The 22,241-nt window shown below is 42.6% G+C and overlaps 2 protein-coding genes across 6 annotated transcripts in view; both read left to right on the plus strand.

Annotated features, from left to right (window-relative positions):
* Positions 1-15,427, plus strand: part of PRR14L (proline rich 14 like) — a 51,190-nt gene extending 35,763 nt beyond the window's left edge. For all 5 annotated transcript variants that reach the window (XM_045826766.1, XM_045826764.1, XM_045826767.1 and 2 more), the window contains 5 exons: positions 1,347-1,418; positions 2,091-2,262; positions 3,071-3,177; positions 9,584-9,655; positions 11,047-15,427. In XM_045826766.1, the coding sequence (XP_045682722.1) occupies positions 1,347-1,418; positions 2,091-2,262; positions 3,071-3,177; positions 9,584-9,655; positions 11,047-11,323 (700 nt within the window). In that variant the 3' untranslated portion in view covers positions 11,324-15,427. The remainder of the gene's footprint in view (positions 1-1,346; positions 1,419-2,090; positions 2,263-3,070; positions 3,178-9,583; positions 9,656-11,046) is intronic.
* Positions 15,428-19,578: 4,151 nt separating this feature from the next.
* The window catches only part of PISD (phosphatidylserine decarboxylase), a 31,533-nt gene continuing 28,870 nt past the window's right edge, over positions 19,579-22,241 (plus strand). The window contains exon 1 of the mRNA XM_045826726.1: positions 19,579-19,672. Within this exon, the coding sequence (XP_045682682.1) occupies positions 19,608-19,672 (65 nt within the window). The 5' untranslated portion in view covers positions 19,579-19,607. The remainder of the gene's footprint in view (positions 19,673-22,241) is intronic.

Below are 22,241 nucleotides of genomic sequence, written 5' to 3' on the forward strand. Positions count from 1 at the left end.
CTCTTCCCTCTTCCAGAACTTTTCCCACCTGAAATGTCGTCTGTTTTCTGGTGTAGAATATTTTCTCTCTCCCTTACTTTCTATGTCTGGCATTTTCTTTTAATTTTTAATTTAATTTTTCTTTAGTTTTTAAAATTAAATTTATTGTATTTTTTAATTCAAGTGGAAGGTGAAGGGATACTGTTTGTGGGGTTTTTTTCTTCTCATTGGCTCTAAACGTGCCTTAGCATCATATGCTTTGGCTTTGAATTTAGAAGTTTTCTGGTTTTCTAAAAACACTTAGAAATGTTTAGTGTGATAAACTGGGTAGCCCCCAAAAGCAAGACTTCAATTAACAAAGATTAGAACAATTTGTTTCCATAGCATTTTCTTATTTGAGCCTTATTCTCCAGCACTCTGTATTATAGGCTGGACAGGCATCTTTTTTGCCTTTTTTTATGGATGATGAGCCTGAGGCACATAGAGTTTTTCTAACCAGATCACTCACCTGGTTAGTGTTTCAGCTGAGCTAACCTAGAACCGAGGCCTCCCGACCTCGGATTTGGTCAGCCATTTTTTTTTAACTTTCCTGCCTTACTTTCCTTTTATCTGTACTCCTGCTCAGAGAATACTGAGTTGCATCCCAAAAATCAGAACTATCTGTGTTTTTCCTAGCCATTGAACAAATTTCTCTTCTAAGAGGAATCAGACTATATGGTCATCATAGTGTACTGTGTTCTAAATTCACTAGAAACCGATTCGGGTTTTACTTTAAGAGGCACAAAAAGCTTTCCAACATTGTGTATTCATCTATCTTTAAGCGATTATTAAAACTATCATTCCATCCATAAAAGTAAAAGATTCACTATTAAGGGACCAACCATCCTGTTAATAGTTTTCTTCCACATAGCCATGTTTTATGTGGAACTTAGCTTTAAAGAAAATAAGGTTTTCTTCATAATTTTGTATAAGGTTATAGAAATTGGCAGGTTTTATTTTAATAGAGTTAATATAGGGCTGGGTGTAGTATAAGATTTTTGTCTGTAATTTTTGTTCAACAACTTGATTTAAAAGGGTAAGAGTCAGGATCATTCTCGTTCCCCTCCTTCCTCTTACTGTCCTATGTTTATTTCTACCTTCTTTCCATTCGAGTTAGAAAACAATCTTCCTGTCTCGGCCTGCCTCTTCTCCAGTGATGGGAACATAATTCTCCTGACGGGGAGGCTTTCAGCTTTCTCAGTGAATGACATTTCTTATCTTCCTAGGGCTTTGAGTGAGTGTCATGTGCCAAACCTGAATGACATCAAAACCTTTGCTGTTGTTCCACTGCCCTAACCTATTGCTCTTGTACTTTTGCTTCACTTCAGCCACGCCATGTTACCATATGTGCCTCTTCCAGGCATGGAAGCTACGTACACCACCAGCGGCAGTCAGATGAGGTAAGCGTACAATGACTCCTGGGACATGAGGGCTTGCAAAGTGTGTGTGTGTGTGTGTGTGTGTGTGTGTGTGTGTGAGAGAGAGAGAGAGAGAGAGAGAGGGAATATACTAGCAAAAGAGACAGAGATAGAGAGAGAGGGAATATACTAGCCGATGGTATGGATCAGGCACAGTGTGAATCTGAGCTCTTGTTCTCCTTCTAAACCAGATTGAATCTTAGATTCAAAAGTGTTTTATTATAAGTAGCGAGTAAGGATGTGCAATCAATACCAGATTATGGGGTGGGGGTGGGGGGTCAGAATCACCCAGCCAGCTCATTGTACTCGTAAGTTCCTTCTCAGGCTATTTCTTGGTCATCTAGCCAGCTTCAGTGCCTGGATAGGATTGATCTCATCCGAGTACATTTCATTTGTTTTGTTCACTAGATGTTCTCTCCCTTCCAAAAAATCTGTTCCTTTCTACATTGTTTCATCACTCCATACCAATGAAATGGACTGACCACATTCTTGTAAATTTTTATACATGCAGGCACAGGCCGGGTCCAGAAGTGACTTGAAATGCCATTTCTGGAAAAAGGCTTCAACCCTAGTCTGGGTATTAAGTTGAATGTGCTGAAGTAATAAGTGAATCCTCTTATATTTTCTTCTCTGTTTTTCTCTCTGTGCTGTTAGGCTAGAGCCTCCGTTCCCCGCCTTGGTACCAAAGTCTTGCTTGGTAACAGACTCAGCTGTGAGCAAGCTCCTGCTTTCAGCCTCTGAGTTCCAGGTTCCTGGATTAGATGAACTAGATGGTGTGGCGGCACCATGCCCCCATCCACAAAGCAGCCCTCCAGAACAGAAAGAGGTAAGTGTGAAGTGCCGGTGGGGTGGGGTGACAGTGACACAGGAGATGTCCACCAGTGACTACAGATCCCATGATAGGTACAGGTGGGCCACTGAGTACCAGAGATGACCAAAACCAAGAGGTTTTTGTCTTTGGCCACTAAAGGATACCCTGAGTCTCTCTTTGTTCTCTTTTTCTTTTCTTTTTTTGCTTTTTAAATCCTTACCTGAGGATATGCTTACTGATTTTAGAGAGAGGGACAGGAGGGAGAGAGACATCAATGTGAGAGAGAAACCTTGTTCGGCTGCCTCTCCCACACTCTTCAATCAGGGACCAGACCCGCAACCTAGGCATGTGTCCTGATCGGGAATCAGACCTGCAAAGCTTTGAGTCTACAGGACGATGCTCCAACCAGCTGAGCCACACCCACCAGGGCCCTGGATCTTTTCATCTACGTTGCTTCCTGGATCCTTTTTCCTTGACGATAGAATTTAACAATGCCTAGAGAATTAGACCACAGAGCTGCTTCATGCATTCAAAGAAGATGAGCGAATGATGGTATATTTCAATTTTGCAACATCTGTCTCCAACAGATATTAATAACTCAATATCTGAACTGATTGCACAATTCTCTTTTAATAGTATAAAAAAGGGTAGTTGCTGAAAACACTGGTGGCAGGAGTAGGAGGGGAAGCTTTGTCATAAACGACTTACTAGAGTGATCTCTAAACCAAGGAAGTGATATCTTGAGGGTCAATGAAAGGGGGGACTTTTCATATTCAAAATGTCTTATAATTTGACTGTTTTTCTTTTTGACCCTTAAAAACAGGCTGAGCCCGAGAAGAGGCCAAAGAAAGTTTCACAGATTCGCATCCGGAAAACCATTCCTAAGCCAGACCCTAATCTTACTCCCATGGGCCTCCCTCGACCCAAAAGGTGAGCTCTTTCTCTGATACACATAGCTTCACTTCTGGGGGAAATTGGTTGGCATACTGTAATGACCTTTTAATGATCGTATATCCTGAGCTATTGTACTTCTAGGATTTATCCAAAAGTATTCATTGGCAATGTGGCCAGAGACTCACGTGCAGAGATATTTTAATGCATTCCTAATCATTTGCATTGAGCTCACCACACCTGGCACTGTGCTGTCCCTTTGGATGCATAATCTCTGCGTGTCCTCGGTGGTGATGGGAGGTCAGCACTGTCGTCACCCCCAGGTGAGGGTGCTGAGGCTCAGCAGTTAAGGAACCTGTGGTGCCAGAGTGTCGGTCATGACACAGATGTTCTGTCTCACACAGGTCTTCGCCGGTCCCACAGCCCAGGCTCACAGCATTCTGCGCACAAAACTAGGAAGGGACCTAAATGTTATAAAGGAAAAGCGTTTAAAATTTTTTCAGATCCATATACTGGTTTATATTATAGTCTTTAAAGATTTGGTTTCTAAAGGTTAATTTTTTTATGGTAAAGATAATTACGAATCCTATAAAGTGAAGTGGGAAGAAAAAAGATTTCCAAATTATGTGTTTAGCCTTATTCCAGTTTTGGAATTATGTATGTTAACAGACATACTATGAAAATATAAACATTTTTGAAAAAGAGCTCTTGAGTTATATTTTCATGTGGTACATACACCTCATTCCTTCATTTCTCATTGGCAAATGGAAGCCTAACTAACAGTGGTCCCTTAAGTCACCCAAGGTAAGTTACTTCATGATCTTCCTGAGTTTCCAGAACTTTCTTTAAAGTGTAAGAATTCCCAAAGCTTAAAATTGCTGTATAGTCCAACTGAGAAAAAATGTACTATAGCTACTCTATTGCTTTAGACAACACACATACAATAAATAGTTGACTGATACTATGATGATTGACATTCCACTTTTCCCACATGGTTTCCACCTCAATGTATTGTGTTTTTATCTTTCAGTTCTGTTAGTGATCATTCTAACATATGTCTTTTCAAAAAATATTTTAAAAATATTTCAGATATCCTAGGTTGATAAGTACTTATTACTAGAATGAGTAATTACCAGAATTGAATGTATTCTATCTTGTAAATAAAAGTTCTGAAAAACCTTGTTTATATAAATAAGTACTTCAGAGTGGAGAGTTTTAATATAGAAATGATATTAAATCCTTTCAACTTCTTTCAAATAATAGACCAAAAAAATCACACAGTGATCTATCATCAAACTATATTTAATGACTTATCATTTAAATTTTTTTTTAAAGCAAAGGATTAAAAAGCACTGACTTAGATAGGTTACCCCGTCAGGGTTTCAGTGTTCGGGAAATACACCTAAAAGATCTGACCAGTACGTACAAATACCTGATGTCTTACATGTTACTCTTTCATTTAGGGGTACTTTATTTAAATCTATACAACGAAAGGGGTTGAAAAAATAAGATTTTAATAAACTTTGCCTAAGATATCTTTTGACAAAATGTTTTTATTTAAATAGCCTTTTGTCAAAAAAAACCTTTGAAGTTGCAGAGTTAGTGCCTTAAATTCATGGCAAATTCTTGACATACAGCTTAATTGGCAGTGGCAGTTTTTATTATTCAAGCCCATCACCCAAGTCATTCTTCTTAACTCTTCTGTTTTCCAGCGTAAGTAAATGTGTTAATTTGCACCTTAAAGAAAGTTATACAAACCATTGAGACATAAATTATAAAACACACCTTGTAAGGTACATTTGTAAAAGCCATAAGTCAAAAATAAAATCAGGTATAATAAATATAATTAATTTATCAATTTTAATGCATTATTAAAACAATATGATAATGCTGTCTCTCATTACTGAATTTATGATAAAGCAATGTACTGTGGGGCTAAAATTACAAACTATGAAGTGAAGAGTATGGTAGAAGCATGATACTACTTCTGAAAATGTATGCATACCTAAATCAAACTCTGTTACTAGACTTTAGGAGTAATGAAGGCCCGGGCTGGTGTGGCTCAGTGGGTTGAGCGCCAGCCTGCGAGCCGAAGGGCTGCCATTTCGATTCCCTGGGTTGCAGGCCAGGCGTCCAGTTAGGGGTGTGGGAGAGAGACAGTCAGCCATTGTCTCTCTCATACAGTAGCATTTCTCTCCCTCTCTTTCTCCCTCCCTTCCTCTCTCTAAAAATAAATAAAATCTTTCATTTTAAAAAAAGAAACAATTAAGAAGCATGTGAAAAAATCAGAAATAAATCCATTAATTTGTATAAATCTCATGATTGCTTCAATATTTATTGTAAGAGAAAAGACAAACCAGCTGGCATAGTAGCTTATTGTATAATTTTTGTTGTTACCAGGAAGTAGAAGTTACAACATTTGATAGAGGCTTCAGGGGAATAAAAATTTATGTATTTCATATAAATTATTTCTTCAGTCACATCTTCCATAAACATTTGTAAATGGGACACATAGTTCCTCAGAAACAGAATTTAAACCCACCCCCAAATGCCTGATGTTTGTCTTAGGCCTTATCTATAGATTTGTTCTCTCTAGGTCAGAGAATAAAAGCCATTCTTACTTAAGCAGTTTGGTCTTCTGAGAGGTTCGGTGTGTCCTGGCCATTCTCTAAGCCAGAAGTCAGACGCCGTCGGAAATGGCTGCTGCGTTCTCGTGAGTGCACGTCAGCACATCGCAGCATCACGGCCGTGCCCTGTGCAGGGGGTTTTCAGCGGCAGCTCCAGACCTGCCTTCCTCGTGACAGAAAATGCAACAGCTTTCCCTAGAAAAGGCATGAGCTTTAGGTGGTGAATTTACCACAATTTCATCATAAAATCACACGGCCGAAACTAATCTTGGAGATTCAACTCCCGATTTTTGCCATAAAGCCAGTGAGTGACAGAGGTACAGTTTAAAACCTATACGTCCATGATCCTTCATCTCAGCTCCTGTTTTACCATCAACCTTGTGACTTAGGTGTATGTGGGGTAGAAGTTAGGTACTAGAACTTCTATTTTAGCAGCATGGCAGATGTGTTATCTTGCTAACTTTCCTTTTAAAAACCAATACCAAGGCATAATAAATTTTACTTTTTATGTGTATCAGTAAATTGCAGGAGAATAAGGAATTCTTAGAGACCCAAAACTAGATGAAAGTAGCAATCCAGAAGGGAAAGAAGTGAGTGAACATAAAAGCCAGCTTCAGCTTTGAGGGCATTTCCAAAATCAGGGTTACTCTAAGCTTAGTTTTTCATTGGACTCATGGTTATAGATGACAAAAGGCAAAATCTACCCCCGTACTAAAATGAGAGTCGAATATGAGATACACACACACATTAAATTGACACCCACACCCACAAGGGGCTACCCCCTCACTATGAACCACAAAGAAACCTGGGTTGCTTTCTTTCTTCAACTCCCAAGAGGACAACAAAGGAAACTACCTTCCCCAAATCCTGTCACTGGGTGGAGGAAAAGAACTTGCCCTTGGGAATTAACAGCCACAAGCTGGCCTTCTCACAGATTTGTATCCTGAGTACGTGTCACCAGGAGACTAAAAAAAACCTTGAGCTGAGAATTTAGTTTACAGTGGTCCCAGGCTGGTAGTGCCTCCAAGCTCTTGACAGTAACACAGAGTTTCTCAAGAAATCCACTTCCAGATTTGGCCTTAAATAAAAGTTAAGGGAATATAAAACAACTGTCAATACAATACATCTCAAAGCATGGAGGGAAACAGTGCTTCTTTCACGAATGCCAGTAGAAATAACAGCAAATCAAATATGTGTAGGGAAATAAAGTCCATATTTTGTGATTTCAACTATATGACATGGTGGCAGTTTTGTTACCACTAGAATAGCACAACTGTAGTTTGGAGTAGTCTCCAGACGCTTCCTACTAGAGGGGAATTGAGTCGTGAAAGCAGATCAAGTGATGGAGAGATCAGGGAACCACTGGGTGGAAGACAAGTGCAGACTCTGCCAGAGCCACTCCGGGCGGGGTGACATCTCCACAGGAAGTGTCTGTGCTTTTGAGCCAGTCTGTGTCATCTCACCATGTCCAGTGAGAGAAGCCCCTCGGAAGAAGGCGAAGTCTGTTGAGGGCCCAGGAATTCCAGATCCAAGCTTGGGTCACTGGCCTTCACCTCAGCTCAGAAACTGGACATGCGTGCGTCTGCGCTGATTTGCAACTCGGAATGACTACCTGAGAGCCTAGTCCGTCAGTTTCTGACTCCCCTCTGACATCCTCGTTCTAAGTAACTCTCGCAATTGTTAAGCAAAGTAGCTGTTGTTTCCTGGAATGCCCGGCTAAATCACTGAACAATTGTATCCCTGTTAATACTTGTGTGTGGTTTCCACAGACATGTTCTTTGTTGAACTGAAATTGAAGCAAATAAACCTCAGTTAAGATTTTCTGAAAGCCACAAAGAAACTAAAACATGGCGCCAAAAAGTTAAATGCCAGGCTCTGCAATCTCCTTTTCTTACCTGAAGTGGCTTCAAGGCATAGAAACCTTGCAGCGATGTGCTCTTTCACGATAAAGTTACTATGTTCTCTGAAAATGAGTTTCTACTGAGACTGGGGACCTGAGGGTTGTAGCTATTATCTTTTACGTTGTAGCAAAAATTACAGTAACAATAAACAAATGAATTGAGTTCACTCATACAGAAGTCAATAAAAGGGTGAATGTGTGGTATGTGAACCAGGACTCCTTAAAGACTGATTACAGGTCTGGGGTGGGAAATATACCAGATGAGCATAAGCTGTCTTGTCACACCAGAAAGTGGTGGGACTCTCAAAGACCCTGAGGGCCATATCAGGGGGATTCAGGAACCACCTAGAACCCCCCCTGGCCAGTATTCCTTGTGACACTCAGTTGATGCAGTCTGAGTGTCACAAGGAATAACTAATAGATTAAAGTGCATCAGATATGTTAAAATCCAGTAGTTTATAATGATACTTTAAAATAAAACTCACTGGCCCCGGCTGGCGTAGCTCAGTAGATTGAGCATGGGCTGCAAATCAAAGCATTGCAGGTTCGATTCCCAGTTGGGGCACATGCCTGGGTTGCAGGCCATGGACCCCAACAACCACACATTGATGTTTCTCTCTCTCTCTCTCTCTCTTTTTCTTCCTCCCTTCCCTCTCTAAAAATAAATAAAATCTTAAAAAAAAAATAAAATAAAACTCACTGGCTGTATTTGGATGATATCAAGGAACCAATAAATTGTTTTGGATATCGGTAAATACGGGGGAAAAACGAAGCATGTGACCTGCTTTTCCTTAGGGTTTCCCCCAACATTGATGACCATGAAATTTCTATTGAGATAGCAGAACTCTACCAAATGCATAAAGGAGGAATGATAGACTATGTGTGACCCTAAAGAAATAATAGTCAGTGTTTATCAGTGGCTATTAATATCGCAAAAAGGGTGACAACAGGGATCGTGTCCCTGGTGATGGAAATAAATACTGCTACCTAAAAATCTTCCTATCAAACCAAACACCTAAATCTGATTGTGCCTCTATATCTAATTGTTAATCTATAGGAACTACCTATAGTATTTCCTGTATGTTCAAGTCAAAGGAACATGTTAAATGACATTAAGTAGATGCAATAAAAAAAATCTCGACTGGGGGATTTGCAGGCCAAATGACCTGGCTTCTTAAGCAGATAAATTACAAATTTTAAAAGGAGACAAAATAGAACACTAATAACATAAATTGGGACAGTATTGATCTGACCTAGAAGTTCCAGGGACCTTGTGTTGTTTGGGAGAAGGGTAAAAACATTAATGCACTTCCATTTCTAAGTTGAGTACACCCATAAAATTCTTGCCAGCCAGCCCTGACCAATGTGGCTCAGTTGGTTGGTGTCATCTCTCAAAACAAAAGGTCGCCGGGTCGATTCCTATTCAGGGCACAGTCCTGGGCTGCAGGCCTGGTCCGTGGTTGGGGTGCATGCAAGGGGCAACCAACTGGTGTTTCTCTCACACATCGATGTTACTCTCCCTCTTTTCCCCCTCTAAAAAATAAATAAAATCTTTTTTTAATTCTTGCCAACCACTAAAGGATTGGAAGGATGTATAATTTTCAAGCCAGGAAATAGGGGGAAAACAGAGACAGAGAGAGGGGGACAGTCAAATAAGGAGAAGAAAAAGAAGCTGTAAAATAATGTGATGTATGTAAAGTCAGCGATGTCATTCCCAGTAAGGACAAATGAACTCCATTTCATAAAGCTGGAGAGTGGCAGCCCGGAAGAGAAAACCCAGTACATGGCGTTCCCATGAGACTCCTAAAACGGATCACGGGCAAGTTGGGGGTACTCAGGTACGAATGGAAAGGACGGAGTTGGAAAGCCGGCCATCTCTTTTAAGAGAGTGTGACGAATTTATTTTGTTATCTTTCAGGTTAAAGAAAAAGGAGTTCAGCTTAGAAGAAATATATACCAACAAGAATTATAAGTCTCCTCCTGCAAACAGGTAGGTACATGTGAGGAGGAAACAGTAGATGGGGAGGGCTTCTGAAATGACTGATGTAAATCTCCAGTTTTTTAACCTCAGAAAGGGTATGTTCAGGTTCTTCCAGCGTTGGGTCTTGGAATTCACCAGAGTTGGTATTTTTAGTCCCCAGCATGTGAATTGTGGTCAGTGGCAGAGTGGGGAAGGAATGTATACTGGGTTAGGTAGGTACAGAAAGTGTAGCCTCCTTTCAGTTTGCACTGGGGTTTTTGTTAAATACGCTGGCTGTATTCGGGACTAATAACCATTGATCTTCAGATACAGGATTCCAAACTCAAATACCGAAAAGGTTTCACTTGGCTGCATTTGGGTCTGAATTCAGTTCAAGTCGTTAAACATTTAAATTCCTATGGTGTCTAGGGTGAAGCAGGAGAGTTCCAGAATTTTATCCTACAAGACAAACATTTGCTCTAAGACTTTTGTACAAGAGTATTTATTGTGGCATTACTAAGTAATATGAAAGGGTTCGAAACAACTTAAAATATCCATTAACAGGATTCATTCTTAAAACAGAATACACTGTATAGCCATTTAAGAAAATGAATCAGATACCTGCGTGCCGAATCGGAACAGTCTTAGTCATTGATAGGCCAGGGAGACGCAGCGCCCAGGGCAGCGTGGGTGGTTGCGGCGACCGGAGTACGAAGAAAGCTGGACTGGGCCCTGGTGCAGCCACGAGGACACGGGCCCTGGTGCAGCCACGAGGGACCTGGTCCAGCCAGTGTGTCTTTCTCCCTTTCAAATTTTAACGGCCTGTGAACTAAAAATGATTTCCATGTTTTTAAAGGGTTGTGTAAAAACAAACAAAAAAGAAAATGTAACAGAGCCCTAGGTGGCTCATTAATTTTTAAATGCTTATTTATTTGGACCTTTATGCAAAGGGCATGTCTGTACATTGGCTTTTGGGAGGATACACAAAAATCTGGTGCTGGTGTTGCCTATTAGGGGTCAGTCGACTTTTTTCTTTACCTTTTTGTACAATTTCAGTTTTTTTACTATGTGCTTCTAGTACCTATTAGAATATATATATTAGAATATTAGAATATTAGAATATATATATTAGAATATATATATTCTAATTCTATATATATAACTTTTACATATAGTTTAAGTTTTAAATATAGTTTTATGTATAGTTTATATATAGCTTTTATATATAGTTTAATTTATATATAGTTTCTATAAGTTTATATAACATACATGTATAACTTTTTATATGAAAAGTAGATCCTGGCCAGAGGGAACAACTGAGTAAGGGTTTGTCGGTGCAGGCAACTTTCAGCCCCTGTTGACTAGAGGTGTTGCCTTGTGAGTGGGTGTGTGGGTGATTCTGTTTTGTATTGTACCCTTAGGTGTTTAGAGACCATCTTTGAGGAACCCAAGGAACGAAACGGTACTCTAATTTCAATCAGCCAACAGAAGAGGAAGCGAGTTCTAGAATTTCAGGATTTTACGGTCCCACGGAAGAGGAGAGCTCGGGGTAAGGTCAAGGTGGCAGGCAGCTTCACCAGAGCCCAGAAGGCGGCACTGCAGAGTCGAGAGTTGGATGCCCTTTTGATACAGAAACTAATGGAACTGGAGACCTTCTTTGCCAAGGAAGAGGAACAGGAGCCATCATCTGGTTGCTGAGAAGCAGTTTGGTTCGGGGGTCTCAGTGTTAGGTTTTCTGAGCCTCCTTAGAAGAGGCTGCCTAGTTTTTCCCTATGCCCAACCACTCAAAATGCAGTCCCTGGATTTTTACCTGTTTCAAGGTGCAACCTTTTTAGAAACTGGTGAAGGAGGGTCCTCTGCTTCTACTGCTGAGTATAGAACCTCAGGAATGCTCCTTTTCTCCTGGAAGTGGTCCTGAGTGGCACCTGGCCGTCTCTCCCCACGCTCTGCCATCCACAGGAGGAGGACATGGCGTACCTTCAGTGACACTAGGATCCCAAGGACTCACAGCGTTTGCACGTCCATGTGAAAGTTCCACGTTGTTTACGGTGGTGCTAGACCAAGATTCTTCAGAGACGTTGCCTAGGGAGGGGGACCTGGTGTCCTGCCCTGTCCTTCACGGTCTCACCGGCTCGCTTCAGTAGCTGAGTAAAGATGAGCCTGTGGTGTTTTCTAATTGTTTGAGTCCGTCTGCCCAGAACCTGGGGTGTGAGTGTGTGCGTGTGCGCGTGTTTGTTGCTTTTCCCCATCATTTTTTCTTTTCCCTTCTGTGACTGTCACTAGTGCCACAGGAGCCCATCTAGGCCCCATTCGAAGTAAGTTGCACTTTTTAATGTTGTGGTGTTATTTTCATTTGTTTTTTTATTTCCTTTTCTTTTTAATTGCTGCATGTTTAGAGCCTTTAAATGTGATTTTAAAGCATCTTTTTAAAGACATCGAGGAGGAAGACAATGCGCGTCTTCAGAATATAATGTAGACATCTGACCCAGTGTATCGGTGCATGGAATGGGACAGTGCAGAGACATTTCTCCATTCACGTGTTTCAGGCAATCCCTTCCTCATCTCCACCTCTAGTGGAATTCATTAGAGGGAGCACTTTCTTGTCTGGGTTCTCACTCTTGCCCACTAAGCAAGTAGATGTATTAATTTTAGTGACAGAAGAAAGAGCAGGTTTCTCTCCCAATCATTTAAAAAGTGTGAAGGTTGGGTATGGTCTTTCCGTGGGTTTTTTGGAAGCCCCAGCGCTGGGTACATCGGCTTGGGTGGGGAGAAAGGCCGACCCGTGGTGTTTGCAGCCTTCAGAGCCACCTGCTCTGAGTGGAAAGAGGCGACCCAACATGGTTCAAACTCAGTGATGCGTCCGTGGTGGGATCATGAAATTCCACAGCCAGCCCTCGCTGAGGAGACGCCTCACTGTCCTCTGGGCTCCCGGAGCAAACTACTGGAAACGCAGAATGCCAGAGTTTGCTGAGCTGCTGCTTCTGTGCCCACAGGAGTCTGTGGGCAGAAAGATGCTGTGTGGGTTAGCAGGCCCAGGGGTTTCATTCCTTTTCCACTGATCCCTGTGTTCCCTCGCCCTGCCTCCCCTCCCCTCTTCCCCTTGTGTTTTATCCTTCTTCTGTCTCTCTCTTTCAAAACAAGAGTTCAGAGAATTAACATTCCTTGGCTGGTGAATGGGATACCAGACCCAGCCTTAGGACACTACTCACCTCTTTCCATCCTTGTAGGAGCCCCTGCTGGGAAGCAGCTGCCAGTGGGAACTGTCAAAGCTCCCGAGATGCTTTCCAGTCAGTCTGTTAGAGGAGAGTGAGCGGTGCCGTCCTGGAATGTGTCTCCTGGGTTCCTTTCGTTCCCCTGTGTTAGTGGGTGGGGAGATCGGGTGGGGTGGGGGGTCTCTATGTGCCTTTCCTTTGCAGGTTGACAGTCTGTGCCGCACTGGAGCAGAAGAACTGACATGAGCAGGAGAAAACAAAGTGCCACATCTGTCTCCTAGGCCCACTGCCTCAGACAGAGTATTTAGTAAGTTAAATACGTACCTGGTGATCCACCGAGGCTTCCAAGGCCATGGCCAAATAGCGTTAGAAGAGAGCCGGGCCTCCACACTGGCTCTGCATGGTGTGAACCAGACTCTGCCGGTCTACATCCACTTTGCCTGCACTGTATAGACGTGACCTGCGTTTCACCTCAGTACCTCTCCCTTCCTGGGACAGGGTTTGTAGACACTAAATGCTTCTCTGTCTTTTTGCTTTAGGGGCTGGGATGACTAATACATGGTGCCCTTGTACAAACGTTTTCAGGGAACTACTGCTGGACAAGCTTGCACACGCCCAGTGAGCCCACAGAGCCGTTTGCCAGTGTAGCCGAGTCAGCGACGTGGCAGTCACGTCCCCCCGCAGACTGAAGTTGAGGTGGGCACAACTGTGATGTCCCCAACATTACACAGACACAATTTCAGGTTTGCCCGTTACAGGCCTGGCATTTTAAAGGCTAGGAGCAGTGATCTGGAATACTGCCGTCTGGGAGGGCAGAACTGGAGGAAACGGGGACCGGGGCTCCTTCCTTGTCCTGGGAATGCTGGGGAAAAGCAGCTCTAGGTCAACCCTCTGTATCCTTGAAATTCTTGGCATGCCCTCTGGCCAGGGCCCTTCTCCTGCTTCAAAGCTAAGAACAGGTCCCCACTGCAAACTTGAAATTGTTTACCCGAAGATGATGGGTTCTAGCCACGCTTAGCCACACCTGTCTTAACATCTATTTTTGCCATTGGTGTAACCAGCCCCAGCGCTGTCTGTGGTCCTTGGGGCCTGATAGGAGGCGTCAGTCGGTCGCTGGCACACCACCTGCCCCGAGTTGCGGGGGTCTGGTTCTGGGGTGGGAGCTGGTACAGTGTCTGAGGGTGGGGATTCCCACCAAAGTGGTGGGGAGATAGAGTTAACTACAACTTACTCAGCTCCGGTTTAGCATTACTGATATGGGAAAGAGGAGAAATCTCAGGTTCAGTCGCAGTTCTGCCCATCAGTTTTTCACTGAAACTTTGAACTATGGGTTTTCTCATCTTTTAATTTATAACTATATTTGCCTCTGCCACCCACCTTCCCCTCCTTTCTTTTGGTCCCCTTTCCAGCTCCATGTCTTCATTCCTCATCACCTTTTACACCAGACTATGTCCACTTTTTCTTTCTGACCTTACTCTGAGAGCTACAGCTGAGGGAAGTACAGGGAAAAGACGTAGCGTTTGCCTTATTGGAGCCTGAAAAGCTCAGAAACTCATGCTGTGAATCCCAAAACTCTGTGCTCCTCCAAGAGCTGTGAAAATCATGACATTTTGTCACAATTTTGCCTGAGTCTTTTGAGTGGGTGCCAGAGCCAATCTGAGGTAAATTCCAGACCCCGTCCTCCAGGTATGACGCCCCCCCCCCCCCAACCGCCCTGCCCTCAGGGCCCATCCCCTGCCCGCCCAGCCGAGAGCAGCACAGAGTGCGCGATGGCGCCACAGACCCAGGCTGTGGTGCAGCCTCGCGGAACGCAGAGCCAGCGTCTGTCTCCAGGCTGGGGTTCCCCCTTGTAATCAATGCCATGCGCATCAACATCTGCAGGAGACCCACTTTTAGGCAGTAATCCTTTTCTCCCACTACCTGGGGGTGGGAGGGTGTGTGCAGTTAGTGCTTTTTAAATTCCCTTGTTTTGTTTCGGGAAACTTTTCCCTTTGGTATCATGGAAAGGAGCTCTTAAACACCACATTGTGGGGGGCTGTATCCAAAGTCTAAATAATTGGCCGGATATGTGGAGTGACCTTTCCTGAATTCATGCAAGGGAAGGGCTCCTTAACCACAACTGAATTTCTTATGAGAAGAAGCTGGGGAGAAAGGCTCAATTGAACTAGAATCAAAATGTAATACCTAACCACAAAATGAGAAAGAAGCAAAAGCTATTTTGATGGTAAAATGATGGTAAAATGGTAGTCCACCATCCAGCATAGCATACTCTCAGATTTGATGCTTATCCATTGTATGTCTTTATGAGTCCCTCTCTGGTGCTGAATTGGATTTGAATTCTTGGTGAGAGGCCTCAGCATCTCCTTGGGCTGGTCTGGGCCAGTAAATAGCTGCCTGAAGTGTTTATATATTATCATGGTCAATAGTTCAGTGACATTTTGTACGTTTTTTGTTTTGTTTTTTTTTTTGTAACATTGGCATACACGATACCCCTGCAGTTTCTTTTCTGTTTGGTAGTTTGTGCCTCTAAAATCCCCACCGTTATGTGTATTAATTTATGAAAATAAAAATTTTTCTGAAACCTTTCAAATAACTCTCAAGGCTGTCACTTTATTCTTGTGGCTTGATATTAATAAGTTAAAATTTCACCTGTAATGTTATGAGGTTGGGACTAGAATTTGATTACTGTTGTCCAAGAGTCCCCCAGGAGCTACTTTTAGGGTCATGTCTTCCCTTTGTCTGCATCATGCAAACTGCACATAACCTCTTTCAGGTAAGTAAGTTTCTGCTGTTTATGAGCTGCTCCTCCACTCCTGTGGTATAAAGATCGCTTTTCCTGGGACAATGAAGGTGGCCGAACTTGGTGAACTATGGTGAACTTGGACCCTCAGCCTATACAAGTCATGCACCACATCTAGGTCTGCAACACAGCTTTGGGAGAACTTCAACAACATTCTCAGAAACCAGGAGCTGGAGATGAGATGAAACAAAATTTGTCAACACAGAAGTAACTGAAAGCTTGTAGTTCAAGGGTGTCAAAGGCAGTTGGGAAGTGGAGGAGCCCGTAGCCAAGGGTTTCACTTGACAACAATCCCTCCAGTCCCTCTCGGGGAGGAGCTGCAGTGTTTCCTTCTCTTAGTTTCACTAGGAACTGGCATGGCAGTTCACGGGCTGGAGCAGAGGAGGCTTCATGCGCCTCTCCTGCACAGCAAGCCTGGCATTTAGGAGGCTCATTTTAGAAATGGTCTCTGAAAAGCAAAGGAAGGAAACTGTTGGTTTGTTACCCCCCCCCCCCAAAAAAAAACCTCTTTGGCTGCATGACCAGAGAGAAACTGGAGAAGTTTTCATGGAGCAGACTTCTTCAGCCAAGCTTAATTCGGTAGTTTTTGTCTTTGTTTTGGTTTTCCTGGATTTTTTTTTCCATTTCATTGATACATAATTTACCCACTGGAGAAGGCACAGGACTTACATGTATTATTTGATGAGTTCTGGTAAATCTACACACCCATGTAACCACTACCTAGGTATTGCCATCACCCCGGAAAGTTCCTTCCTTCACCTTCCCTTTTCACTGATAGTGCTGGAACAACTGGATAAGTTTATGGAAAAATAAACATAACTTGATTCACATAAATTGAGATGAGCCATACATCAAAATATAAAAGATAAAACTACACTGCTTACAGGAAAAAAACAGGAAAATATCATTATAGACTTGAATAGGCAAAGATTTCTTGGGAATAAAAAAAACTAAAGTAACTGAAACATTAAAATTAAAAGCTTCTGTTTATCAAAAGACTCCATTAAGGATATAAAGAAATCAGCCAGACTGGAAGAAATACTTGTAATACATATATCCGACAGGATTTATGTTCAGAATATATAAATAACTGACAGCTCAATAAAAATTCAAATAACTAAATTTTTTAAAGAAGGGGGAAAGGCCTGGCTGGTGTGACTCAGTGGATTGAGTGCCAGCCTGTGAACCAGTTCACAGGGTCACCGGTTCAATTCCTGGTTGGGGTGCATGCCTGGGTTGTGGGCTGGGTCCCCAGCGTGGGGCATACAAGAGGCAATCACACATTGATGTTTCTCTCGCTTGCTCTCTCCCTTCCCCTCTCAAAATAAATAAAATCTTTTTTAAAAAGACTTGAGCAGACATTTCACAAACACAAGTGATTGATAAGCACATAAAGTGCTCAACATCACTAATCTGGATAATATTTGAGCCATGAGATCATATCCTTTAGAATAGCTAAAATTAACACTGGTGAAAATGTTAAGTAATCAGAATTTATACATTGCAGGTAGGAATGTTACAACCATTTTGGAAAACATTTGGCAAGTTCTTATCAAATTAAACATCTACTTACCCTACAAACCAGAATTCTAATCCCAAGAGAAATGAAAACTTCTGGCCACAAAAAAAAATACTTGTACAAGGAAGTTTATAGCAGCTTTATTTATAATAGCCACAAATAAAGCTAAAATGCCCATCAATAGAAAGGCAGAGGTGTGTTTATATAATGGAATATTACTCAGCAGTAAACACAACTGAACTATGAATATATGCAATATGTCTGAATCTCAAAAACGTTATTCTGAGCAAAAGAGACCAAAGAGCCCTGACTGGTGTGGCTCAATTGGCTAGGTGTCCTGCCACCCCACAAAGCAAAAGGTCACTGGTTTGATTCCTGGTCAGAGCACATACCTGGGTTGCAGGTTTGGTCCCAGTTGGGGCATGAACAAGAGACAATGAACCAATTGATGTTTCTCTCCTCTTTCGTCCTTTCTTCTGCTCTCTAAAAATAACTAAGATCTTTTTTTTAAGATTTTATTTATTTTTAGAGAGATGGGGAAGGGAGGGAGAAAGAGAGGGAGTGAAACATCAATGTGTGGTTGCCTCTAGCATACCCCATACTGGGGATATGGCCTGCAACCCAGGCATGTGCCCTGACTGGGAATCAAACCGGCGATGCTTTGGCTCGAAGGCCTGTGCTCAATCCACTAAGCTACACCAGCCAGGGCTAAGATCTTTTTTTTTTTTAAGAGGCCAAACAAGAGTACACATTGCATGATTCCACGTTCATATGAAATTTAAGAACAGGCTACACTAATGCAGTGCTGGAAGTCAGAGCAGTAATTGCCCATGGATAGCAGAGACTGTATGGAAGAGAGTAAGGGAATATTTTGGGATAATGGTGAAGTTCTATATCTTGACTGGATTAATGGTTGTGTGGCTGTACACATTTATCAAACCTCATTGAGTTATACTTAAGAATTATGCATTTCTAGCCCTAGCTGGCGTAGCTCAGTGGACTGAGCGCGGGCTGCGAACCAAAGTGTTGCAGGTTCAATTCCCAGTCAGGGCACATGCCTGGGTTGCAGGCCACGGCCCCTAGCAACCGCACATTGATGTTTTTCTCTCTCTTTCTCCCTCCCTTCCCTCTCTAAAAATAAATAAATAAAATCTTAAAAAAAAAAGAATTATGCATTTCTGCCCTGGCTGGTATGGCTCAGTGGATTAAGTTTTGGCCTGAGAACCAAAGGGTCACCAGCTCAATTCCAAGTCAGGGTACATGCCTGGGTTGCCAGCAGGTCCCTAGTAGGGGGTACACGAGAGGCAACCACACACTGATGTTTCTCTCCCTCCCTTTCTCCTTCCCTTCTCTTCTAACAATAAATAAAATCTTTTTTAAAAAAGAATTATGCATTTCTGTGTATGTACAAACATACATGTTTTAATCTCTAGGGTAACTATTAAAAGATTAGTATAGAAATTATAACTAATCAGTTAACAAATGGGAAAGAATGAAATAAGAAACTTGATACATCCAAAAGTAACTGAGAAAAGAGAAAAAAGGAATATAAATGTAAGAGATTTAAATCTAAATATATGGGTAACTTAATGACAGGCCAATAGCTTCAATTAAAAGATGAATATTGGCCCTGGCTGGCGTAGCTCAGTGGATTGAGCGCGGGCTGCGAACCAAAGTGTCACAAGTTCGATTCCCAGTCAAGGTACATGCCTGGGTTGCAGGCCATGACCCCCAGCAACCGCACATTGGTGTTTCTTTCTCTCTCTCTCTCTCTCTCTCTCTCTCTCTCTCTCTCTCTCTCTCTCCCCCCTCCCTCCCTTCCCTCTCTAAAAATAAATAAAATCTTAAAAAAAAAAGAATATTGTCAGATTGAAAACAACCCAATAATATGCTGTTTACAAAAGACATGCTGTTAATTAAGGACATAGAATCTGAAGACATAATGGAAAAAGATATACAAACACTAAACAATAACAACATACATAGCATAGCTGTACTAATATCAGATATGACTAGACATTAAGGCAAACAGCATTATTAGAGACAAACAAGGACATTCATCATGGTAAAAAAGGGCAAATCCAGCAGGAAGACGTAACAACCTAGAATTTGCACCAACGTTAAAACATGTTAAATAAAAATTGTCAGAACTAAAAGGAGGAATACACAAGTATATATTATATTTGGAGGTATGAACATCTTTCCACTGGCAACGCCGGTCCCAGGTTTAGCAAGAGGGAGGGAAAACCTTGCACCCAATCTGACTTTGGAATTGTCTGAAGCTCAGGGCTGGTGGGGCGGGTACCGGCTAGCCGCTAGGGGGAGGAGCTAGTCGACTCCGCCCTGACGCCCCCGTGTTCTTTATTGGCTCCCTGAGCTCGAGGCGTGACGCCACAGGCGTGCGCCTCTCGGGCGAAAGGGGGCGTGGCTCACTGAGAAGGAGGAGACAAGATGGCGGCTTCCGTGGGTCATCGGTACCTGAGGTTGCTACGCTGGGTCACGCCGTTGACGAGCAGGTAGAGTGCTTGGGGAGCCCGTTTCAAGGAGTGCGAGGTCTGGGCCAAACTGGGGTTGGGAAAGAGGAATTGTTTCTTTATCGTCCGCTCGCCGTGGGGAAGGAGCCACCCACCACATTGAGCTCAGAAGCAGGTGTGACTACCGCCGCATAGGGAGGTCCGAATTTAGTTGAGTCTGGTCCGAGCGCTCTCGCTTTGCTCTTTCCCGCTAGGTAATAGTGCACAAGTTACAAAAAAGAAAGGAAAGAAAAGAAAGATGGAATAAGCTGCATGCCCTGACTAGAGTTGAGTCAGGACTGGATGCCTTTCTGAGGGTTTCATGTTCTTGGAAGGGGTGGTGTGATGTGGGAAGAGCACTGAACTGGGAGTCGGGTGGCTTTCATGTCGGATTCTTGTTCTTTTAAGGGGTTTGGGTTCTGTGATCTCAAATCGTCTGTTGTGGAATTGGGGTCTTGGTTACCCTGGTGACTCCCAACTCTTGGGTTCTTAGAGCTGAAAGAGACCCGAGGGGTCAACTAAATCCAACTCTTTTTGGAGTTGGCGAAATTGAGGCCCTATCGGAGGAAAGGACTTGCTCAGTTTCATCCAGCCACTTAGTAGCAGAGGCAAGACCCCGACCCGGTTATCTTTTCCTCTCCTGCGAGGACTTTTTCGTCGGGCTGCCCACCGTGTGAGCGTTTGTTATTATTATCCCAAATGGCTTGGGAGCAGTTGAAACTCTCGGAAGACGGATTAAAATGTTGGTAGCTGTGACTCAGAGTCAGCTGCTTGGTGTCAGAGTCGGTGAAGGAAGGTTTGAGACGCATGATCCTTTTATGTTTCCAGCAGGGTTCGTTTTATTGGCGTTGACCAAAGCTTGCTCTATGACCAGAGGTGATCTATCATTGTAAGTTGGGGAAGTTAAGGGACACTGAATTTGGACTGAGAAGGGGTCAAGAACTGTCATTGGCCTTGACGTGAAAGCCTAACTCTCCCGTTATTAACTATTCAAAGGTAGTGGAGGTCTCTTCAGGAGGGGGCTCTGCAGTGCCCCGATAACTGATGGGGTTTGGACAGGTGGGTCTCCGTGGTGTCACTGTTATTACCAGGCGTGCTGCTTGAGTCAGCTGTGAATTCTTCTAAACTGTGTCATGAGTTGGAAAGACTAAAAAATGACCCTCCTAAAATATTTTCATAAATGATGAGGAAGAGGATGTATTCACTCACTGTCATTAAAAAGGGGGAAGTCACAGTTCAGCTCCATATAGGTAGCTAAGACTAGATTTAGGTGCAGTGACTGGGATGGATAAGGATTGGGTACAATGAGATGTCTTAATTTTCAAAGGTATTACATATCAAGACAGAAAGAAACTATGTTGATACAAAAAAAACCAAAAAGATAACAATTTCTTGAGTTTTAAGTAAATCAGCATCTATGAGATGTATAGATAAAAAGCCTTATATTGCAGGGAAGTTTTTCAATAACTGGGTGATGTGTGACAGGTGACAGAACAAAGAGAAAACAATATCCTGGGTGATAATTTAGAGCAAGGTTTCCCAAACATGTCTGATAAAAGAATGGGGTGAATATTTATATTAGAAATAGGGATTCCCAAATCTGTCCCCACTCTGCTGCCAAATTCGGATTCAGGAGGTGTAGGCTGGGGCTGCAAGCGCCCCAGATGACTCTTAGGTTCAGGCAAGTGTGGACATAGTGCTTAGGGAGTGGTTGCTTGTGTGAGACTTGCATTGGGTAATATCTGTGGCATTCCCACCACTGCAGATCGTGGTGCCAGAGACTACAGGGCGAGTGGGACAAAGAGAGGAATTAAAAGATATATTTGAAATAGGCCTTTTTTAAAAAGGTCTTTTCAGTTTAGTAGGAGAGAGAGGAATAAATAACTCACTCTACTAAATAATATAAGAAAGAATGTGAAATAAGGCCATCAAGAGGCCTGCCAGTTCATTTTTAGGACAGCTGTCCTAAAGCTGTCACAGCTTTAGAAAGCAGGAGAGGTATAACAACTATAGTTAAAATGTTACCATCAGAGGTGATGCTAATAATATTTTTATAACTGTGACAATATGGGCACAGACCAGTCAGCATGGACCCTGGTCATATGTAGACAGTTGACTTGGCCATCCCATTGTGTGCCCAACAAGTATCAGCTCTATTATTTTTAACATCTATAGTAAGATATTACTTTTAAAATACATAGTAATATATAACCAGGTGCCAGGCCCCTGGGCTGAGGGTTTTATATGATTGTCTTGTTCTTAATGAGGTGTAGGTCCTGTTTTTGCATGTGGAGAAACAGGTTTGGAATTAATTAAGAAAGTTCCTCAGGTCACACAGTTAAGAAGTGGCGGAACTGAGATTTGAGCCACACAGTCAGACTTCAGTGCTTACTCGTAGGATTTAATCACCTGCTTGCAGGATACCCCATGTGAGTCCCTCAGGTGGGAGGGAGATCTGGTTGATTTTATCCATTCATCGCCCTGGGGCTTAATCTCATGGTTGGGATTGTAGTCCACTGAGAAGACAGACAAACCCCTGCATTCCTACAGACATACAGACAGTGAACAAATA

This window comes from Phyllostomus hastatus, unplaced genomic scaffold (assembly GCF_019186645.2).
Source record: "Phyllostomus hastatus isolate PE091 unplaced genomic scaffold, TTU_PhHast_1.1 phas_scaffold_760, whole genome shotgun sequence".
Classification (NCBI taxonomy): Eukaryota; Metazoa; Chordata; class Mammalia; order Chiroptera; family Phyllostomidae; genus Phyllostomus; species Phyllostomus hastatus.